Here is an 8,811-nt window from a genome sequence, read left to right as displayed (position 1 = left end):
GACTAGTGGTGGCTTTATGTTGTCCAAATTCCACTATTGCTTGACCCAAAATAACAACGTCACTACACTTTGCCACTGTCAGATATAGGCCTCCCTCTGTGCGACAAAACGACTAGTTACCGGAGTGTAACTCCAGTTCTATGAGTGGAGCGGAGCCCCATAGGGGAGCTATGCTCCTAGTGGTTTACCCTCTGCCCTAGGGCAGAACAGCCTGAAGCAAATTTATGCACACACCTACAGCCAATAGGAGTACAGGTGTCCCTATATAAGGAACCCCGTTCCATCAATCTGCCTCCCGAGATATTATCTTCAGCGAGACTAGAGAGGATCGGTAGGGCCTTAAGTCCTATGGGGCTCCGCTCCACTCATAGAACTGGAGTTACACTCCGGTAACTAGTCGTTCTATATCGTGGAGCTCCGCCCCATGGGGAGCTATGCTCCTAGTGGTTTAAGGCGGAGCGAAACGCTCCAAAATGTACTCCCTGCCGAGCCTAACACTTCCCATTAAAAAATGAAAAATGTCAAGCCCAGCAATGGCTGCAACCAATTCCCGCCGTACTGTGACTAAAAACCCCTTGGGCGTCACAATATACCGCGTCATTGGTTATAGACCCGCCCCATCTAGCTCAAATGGCAATGCCAATGGCTAGTGGGCAGATCATCAGAATAGACGCCGTGCTAATCTGTACCAACAGATAGCCGTGCCTCAATATTCTGTGATAACACTATCGTCCACTAATGGAATGACATCAGTCATTCTACATTAAGTGTCCAATAGACCGCCTTACTCACTCTATGAATCCATAGATTAGTAGGCAGGAACAAAATATAAAGGTCATACTATCTGAATCAGATAGATGACCTCACATTCTGTCAGTTCAATACATGTCTCTATGTACTGACCCTGAGTCAAGAGACATGCCACAGATAGCCTTTCATCCAAAGCGGACCTGATAGAGACCTGTCTATCGTCCTGCTTCTCTTTCCTCTAGCTCAAGATTCTCCTTCAGCTATGCTGAGTGCAATCGAGCTTGAAAGTTGAAAAGCCTATTCCTGACATAACACGCTTTCCTAACCAAGGCGGACCTGATTGGAACCTGTCCCAGGTCCTGCTCTGTCCTCTTCTTTCTAGCTCAAAATCGCCTTTCAGCTCTGCTGAATGCCGACCGAGCTAAAGAGTTGGAAAAAACGTGCCCTAATATGTTCCTTCTAATACAAGCGGATTTATGAACATGGTCACAATCCTGCTTTCTTTCTCTGTTACTTTCTCAAGATCTCCCCTCAGCCACGCTGAGTACAGATCGAGCCAAAGAGTTAGAAGACATATCCAACAGATAGAAGCGAATAAAAGGAGACGGTGACGACCAAGACGCCGCTCTACAAATATCCACTACCTCTGTACCTCTGAAGAGGGCAGTAGAAGCTGCTACTCCACGAGTGGAATGCGCTTTAATACCCTGAGGCGGTTGTTGCCCCGCCGCCTCGTACGCCGTCTCAATGCCTTCACAAAGCCAATGAGACAAACGCTGTTTAGAAAGTGGTCTACCCAATGCAGCCGCACCGTGACACACAAACAGCTGAGGCGATGACCTAATCGCTGCTGTGCGCTCAACGTAACACGCCAAAGCGCGTACTGGGCACAGACAATGAAGCTTTTTCTCACTCCTCTCCCCATGAGGAGGGGGATAAAAAGCCCACAATTCCACGGTCTGTGATCTATATGCACTGTTAATAACCTTCGGCACAAATGCCGGGTTAGGACGTAACACCGCTCTGCTCAAATCGCCATTAATGGCAAGGCAGTCGGGTCTCGTCGACAGTGCACTCAAATCACTGACTCGCTTAGCGGTAGTCAAGGCGAGCAACAGCGCCGTCTTGATAGACAGCATTTTGAGGGGTATTTGATTCAATGGCTCGAACGGCGACTTACATAGCGCTTCGAGAACCAAAGCCAAATCCCATCGGGGCAGCGTAGCTCTAGGCATTGGCCTAAGCCGTCGCGTTCCCAATAAGAAACGTTTCACTAATGGGTGACTGAACAGGTTTTTCCCGTTAAACCCTTCATGACCAGCTGAAATTGCCGCTGCAAACACTCGAATGGTGGCGGGCGATTTCTGCTTATCAAACATAAACTGCAGGAATGAGAGCACACTCTCTACCTGACAGCTCATGGGGTCTACGTCCTGTGTGTTACACCACTGTGAGAAAACATTCCATCTGCTTGTGTACATCCTGGAAGTGGAACTGGCCCTAGCGCTCTGTATGGTTCTGATCACTGCATCAGATAACCCACGGCGCCTCAACCTGTCCCGTTCAGGAACCAAGCCTTCAGTGGTTGGCCGATTATGGGCCACTGCCCTATCGCGCCTCCCCGCCTGGCTCAACGCGTCTCGTCGATGTGGAATTGTCCAAGGTGGCACAATCAACATCTGACTCATCTCTGCAAACCACGGAGCCCCCGGGCGATCGGGCGCTATCAGTATCACTGTTAGCTCCTCTGATCTCACCCTGGCTAGCAGTGGGAGAATGCAAGACAGCGGAGGGAATGCATACAGGAGAACTTTCGGCCACGGGCAGTGCGCGAACGCGTCTCTTCCCAATGGCGGCTCGTCCTGTTGTCTCAGGGAGAACCATAGGGGACACTGCGCGTTCACACGTGACGCGAACAGATCCACCTCGGCTCTCCCGAATTGTTTCCAAATTTGGAGAACAATGTCTGGGTGCAGACACCACTCGTCGTCTCGAGGACCCCCTCTTGACATGAGATCTGCCCCTACGTTCAAGTAGCCCGGAATGTGCGCTGCTCTCAACGAGCGAAGGTGCTTGTGAGCCCACAGCCACAATTCCTCTGCCGCCCTGTGGAGGGCAGGAGACCTGACCCCTCCCTGGCGATTTATGTGAGCTACTGTGGTCCGGTTGTCTGACCAAACCAACACATCGCGACCCCGAAGGGTAGACGCGAAGTGGTTCAAAACCAGTCGAACCGTTTCCAACTCCAAGAAGTTTATGTGCCGACCTGATTGAGGCCATGCACCACCTATCGCTTGAGACTGACATGTCCCTCCCCATCCAGTTAGACAGGCATCTGTATACACTGGAATGTAGGATGACACCTTGCCCATCGGGACTCCGTGCGTGAGAACGCACGGGTTCCTCCAATAGTCCAGGTCTGCTCTTAGCGAGAGAGGAACCACCACCAACCGATGACGTTGACGCACTGGGTCTAGTCTTAGTTAGGCGAACCACCGCTGTGTTCTGCGCATGTGCAGAAGCCCCAGCGGTACCACAGAGTGGGCTGCCGACATGAGACCCAAAAGTGACATGATCGATAGCGCCGTTACTGTGTGATTCGGACGACACTTCCTCAGGGCTAGTACCAATGCTGCCCTTCGAGGGTCCGAAATTCGCGCCCTCATCATTACAGTGTCTAGCTGTAGTCCCAGGTAGACAATCTGATGACTGGGCCAGGGTGCGCTCTTTTTCCAATTCACAGCGAACCCCAGACGCGTGAGATGAATCACTGTCTGTGTCGTGTGCGTGAACGCCAGCTCTGCTGACGGGCGAGAACCAGCAGGTCGTCTAGGTAGGCTAATATCCTTATCCCTTGACGACGCAGCGGTTCCAATGCCGCCTCCACACATTTGGAAAACGTTCGAGGTGCCAGGGCGTACCCAAACGGCATCCTCGTGAACTCGTACGCCACCCCTTGAAAGGCGAACCGCAGAAACTTTCTGTGGCGAAATTGAATCGGCACATGAAAGTACGCGTCCTTTAGGTCTATGCTTGTACAAAAGTCTCCCTTCTGGACACATTCCAGTAGACGTTTTGTCGTCAGCATTCGGAAGGGCCGTTTGGTTATGCTCTCGTTGAGAATGCGTAAATCCAAAATCGGCCTCACTCCCCCGTCTTTTTGGGCACTAGGAAATAGGGCGAATAGAGCCCTTTGTTCCTTTGCTCTCGGGGAACTACTGTGACCGCCTCCTTCGCCAAAAGTTCCGTGATCTCTGATATCAGAGCGGCTACTTTGTCCGGCGTTTTCATCACCGTTTCCACCACTCCCCGAAACGGGGGTGGGGTCCGATGGAATTGGAGGGCATAACCCTTCTCTAACGTCTGTTCTAGCCAGCGTGAGAGGGTACAGCTCGTTGCCACTGCCAGCAATGCAGAGAAAGCGGACGTGCACGAAGCTCTTTTACGTCCAGTAGGAAGGACCTGTATTCCTCTATGGCCCTTGCCGCCGCTATTCCCCAGCACTGAGTTGGTGGAATAGCCCAGGGGGCCCCCTCGAAAGGGAGAGGAAACATCAGCTGGTTCGTGAATCGGAGGCCTTGATACGTTAGTTACGCCCGTAACTCCAGTAATCCGGCCCTCCGTGAACGCAGCACGGTTCTGAACTGCGCTGTCTGAGGCATTAACCTGAGACGGCGCGCTCTCCCCGGGATAGCGATTGCGTCATCACGTCATTGTCTGACTGAGACTGCCGCTTGCCATGAGACCCATCCATTACAGTACTCATCTGAGTCTGAAAGGTGTAATCTCTGACTGGTACCACACGGTGGTGCCATAACACCTCTTTACTGGTCTCATGCGGCTGCTCAACAACACACTCAGTGAGTGGTGGGCTGCGCTCAGAGCCCTGGGTATTGCTACGTTCATGATAGACCGGAGGCGTCCATACCTTGATTACACTTGTAACTCTGGTATTCCCGCTCTCCGTGAACGTCGCACGGGTCTGAACTGCGCCGGCTGAGGCATTAGCCTGCAGCAAGGCGTTCTTCCCGGCTAGCGGCTGCGCCTTCATGTCACATTGGGACAGAGACAGCTGCCTGCTATGAGAGACCTTTACTACAGAGCTCCTAGGAGTCTGTAGTAAGAGATCTTTATTAGGTGAGCTAAGGCTGCGCCTTGCTACCTCTTCCCTTTTCCTCTCCTGAGCGCGCTCAGCAACGCACTCTGGGTGGGTTGAGCTACACTCAGGATGGTGAGGGGGTGCCATAGAACGTGAAGTGTTCTGTACCTTATGGAATACGTGTCTTTCTTTGACAATGTCAGTGAGACTCCGCTCTTTATTCACATAATTACACACAATGCCCTCCACGCCCTGAACAGTGGGGTGGGGGGGAACAGTAGGCCCCTCTGCGTCACGCGCCGGGCCGTCCTCTGCTCTCTCCCCCTCGCCTCGTCAGAGATGCCGCCTCTTTTGGGAGACCTTCTGGTGCTGCCAGGCTGGCTTCTGGACGACCTCTCTCGCCGGCGGAACCGACGCTGTCACCGTCGCTGCTGGAGGGGCCGAGCCCGCTCTCCTGCCGCCTGGGGTGTGCGCCTGTCGCCTGGCCCTTCGCCTCCCAGCGGATTTACTGGGGGCGTTAGAGGTGGACGGGTTGGCTGGGGCTCTGCTGGCCTTCATTGCCAGCGGCAAATGCTTCGCCAGGTGCCTCCTCTCCTCGTCCAGCTTGGCGATGCGCTCTGTGGCGTCCTTCACAGCGAGGCCAAATAGGCCTTCGCTGGAGACGGGGCGTTGAGCAAGGATGCTCTGTCGGTCTCCTTCATAGCCGTCATCGACAGCCAGAGGTGCCGCTCCGTGACCACCGAGGTGGCCATGGTCCTGCCCGCACATATAGCGACCGCTTGCGTCAGGTGGAGGATGGCTCCGGAAATCCTGGAGGCCTCCTCCACTTCCTCGCTGGTCATCTCAGACCTGCCCGTTGTGAGACGGGACAGGAGGCCGCGAGGAGGGCGATGTTGTTCGCCGCCGCAACGCTCTGGGCTCCCAGCGTGAAGGATTTCTCAGCCAACTGGGCTGTGAACCTGTCCTTCTGTGCTGGCAGGGTGGCCTTCTTGGAGGCTGCCCAGGGACTCGAACCCGGCACTAGGAACGCCGTCATGGCGCCCTCGAGCCTGGGGATTCCCCTAGCCGCCCACTCATATCCAGCCACTCTGGTGAATGGGGTGTACACTCTGGCCGGCGAACGCGCCGCCAGAGGTGCCCCCACGAGCCCTCGACATATTTGCCAAGAGAGGGCAAGGCTGGAGCCATTGGCTCAGCCGCCCTTCTCGGCTTGGAGTAGGGGCCGCCCTCCATCAAATCCACCTCCATCGGAGGGGGAGGTGGGGGCAGCGCAATCTCCAGTCGAGTGGCCGCCTTCTCAATGAGTTCGGGAAAGTCCGAACGCAGAGAGGCAGCCGCGAAGGACAGAGCCTCTGACCTAACAGAGCTCATGTCTTCCTCGCACAGGGAACCTTCAGACCTCACGCTTCCCGATGGAAAGGGGGTCTTAAAGGCTGGCGCCAGAGCTCTGGCTTGCCCCACTGGGACATCCGGCTCGGCGCTCTCCCCGTCATCCTCTGATTCCGCACTGCCCGCTGATGCCTCTGAGCCAGAGGCGAGCACGGACATTGCATCATCAAGAGGGACATCCTCCTTGAAAAACGCCCAGCGCTGCTTTCTCTCCTTCATAGGAAGGAGAGCGCAGGAGGCGCAATTAGGAGGGTCGCCGAGACCATCCTTGGCATGCAGCGGTCCCAAACACACGAAACATAGGTCGTGGGGGTCCGTGGTTGCCATGGAGGTACAGCGGCACAGGGCCCTGAAAAGGGCCTTTGGGGGTGGATAACTTGGCGTGCTCATTTAGAAGACGTTGACGGCTGGCAGTCAACGACAGAAATTCTTCTTGAGTCTTCTAGGCTTCTTCACTCTAGTCCAGTCGCTGAAGATAATGGGAGGCAGATTGATGGAACGGGGTTCCTTATATAGGGACACCTGTACTCCTATTGGCTGTAGGTGTGTGCATAAATTTGCTTCAGGCTGTTCTGCCCTAGGGCAGAGGGTAAACCACTAGGAGCATAGCTCCCCTATGGGGCGGAGCTCCACGATATAGAACTGGAAGGGACATTAGAATCCTCTAATTAATACTCCCTGTCCACTCGAAGTGGCTCATACTTTCCTACTAAATAGCATACTGAAAAAAAAAAAATACTATATGGAATGGGCACTTTTGAAGCGGATGTGGGTGGCTCTTAAAAGAGCCTTTGGGTTCGAGTCGGGGTTGTTGAGGTTCCGAAGAGAGCGCGTTTAACCGCCGAAACCGTACAGGGTGCGTCCCTGACGTTTCAGAGCGTAGACCACGTCCATGGCGGTAACCGTCTTCCTCTTGGCGTGTTCGGTGTAGGTGACTGCGTCACGGATCACGTTCTCCAGGAACACCTTCAGGACACCGCGGGTCTCCTCGTAGATCAGACCTGAAATACGCTTCACGCCGCCGCGGCGAGCCAGACGGCGGATAGCGGGTTTGGTGATTCCCTGGATGTTATCGCGGAGAACTTTGCGGTGACGCTTGGCGCCTCCTTTTCCGAGTCCCTTGCCGCCTTTGCCTCTTCCAGACATGGTGTGTTCGCTAGTTGAGTTCAAGTGAATGAGTGACTTCAGGGCCAGTGCGCGGTGCGCTATTATTTGCGTTTGGCCGACCTGATTGAGTTCAGTGGCAGAGAAAGCGCGCCTCTGTTATATGCTCTCTCTAAAGAGCAAATAACCATGGTGTGCAGTACCCAAATTTAACCACAAGATGGACTCCGTGCTCCACTGTAAAGTTTGGGCCTCTGCAAGAGTCTCTCAGCAGCACTGCAACATGGGACTTTCAAAGTAAGTTGGCATGCAATGTTTCTTCTGGACTGCATTCAAGGCAACTAATGACACACAACTAATAGTGTCAATTATTCATCTGAACACAATTCTTGTAACTATTCGGCCTATATTATCACTCGTTTCTTTTCCCCCTCCTTTGTAAAGCATTTTACTGTGCTACTATAGTCCAAAGGAAGTGGATGATGCCAGACGGTTGTATATATGGTTGTATATATATATGTAGAGGTTTGTAAAAATTCCCTGTTTTAGGTCAGTTAGGATCACATGACTTTGACGCTAAGCGACCCAAGGCTGAGAGACTTTCTTCAGCAAAGATGGCTGACAAAAATACTTGGATGGAAGCAAACATAAGTAATTATAAAATCATAACGAATCATGCAAAAACATTTACAGTTGCGAGGAATATGTTAGTTAATGTAGAGACAAAACGATTATGCATATTTTTTGGTCATAAAGTTAATTTACGAAAATCGCTATTTAGCAAGTTATCTGACTAGCTAACATTAGCCAGCTAGCTGGCTAGCTTTATGGGTGTTGTGACGCGAGAATGAAATTGTAATTCTGAAAACCAGGCTGTCGTCTTGTGAAACTGTGGATGTAAAAAATCTACCTAGTTAAAGCATTTACTGCAAATTGAATGTAGAATTTTGTAAACTTGCCTTGCTGATATTTGCAATGCAATGCAGCTGAAGTAACGTAGCGAACTATTTTCTTGCTTATTGTGTAGTGGAGGATAAATATACCTGTATGTCTATGGATGTGTAGCTATGTAGCTGATCTGTGTATGTGGACCCTAAAACGTTTGGTGTAAATATTAGTTCAGAACCTAGCTATGAACCTCAGCTATCATAGCCAGTTGTATCAACTTCAAAAACAGTCTGAATGACATTAATGAAGCATATGGATTGAGTAGAATATAATATAACTTTGTGCCAAGGATGCAAGTCTTATATACATGTAGTTATTACCATGCATGAGATCCCCACATAGTGTTCTGTACATTGAATATATTCACTGATCATGTACTCTACCTTGGCAAATAAAGGTGCAGTTCAGGTATGAATGTCTGTGAAACATCCTTTTTCAGTCATATCCAATACCAGGAGGATCAAACTCCAGTCTTTTTATTAACACTTTGTCTGCATGTATGTATTACAATTATACACTTC

At 51.8% G+C, this 8,811-nt stretch overlaps 1 protein-coding gene across 1 annotated transcript; it reads right to left on the bottom strand.

Moving 5' to 3' along the window:
* Positions 1-7,030: 7,030 nt before the first annotated feature.
* On the bottom strand, positions 7,031-7,633 carry LOC121558346 (histone H4). The gene has a single exon (XM_041871750.2). The coding sequence runs from the start codon at positions 7,382-7,384 to the stop codon at positions 7,073-7,075; it is 312 nt and encodes a 103-aa protein (XP_041727684.1). The 5' UTR covers positions 7,385-7,633; the 3' UTR covers positions 7,031-7,072.
* Positions 7,634-8,811: the final 1,178 nt, after the last annotated feature.

This window comes from Coregonus clupeaformis, unplaced genomic scaffold, assembly GCF_020615455.1.
Source record: "Coregonus clupeaformis isolate EN_2021a unplaced genomic scaffold, ASM2061545v1 scaf1246, whole genome shotgun sequence".
NCBI classification, from domain to species: Eukaryota; Metazoa; Chordata; class Actinopteri; order Salmoniformes; family Salmonidae; genus Coregonus; species Coregonus clupeaformis.
The sequence above is the reverse complement of the archived record's forward strand: the minus strand, read 5'-3'. Positions and strand labels throughout refer to the sequence as shown.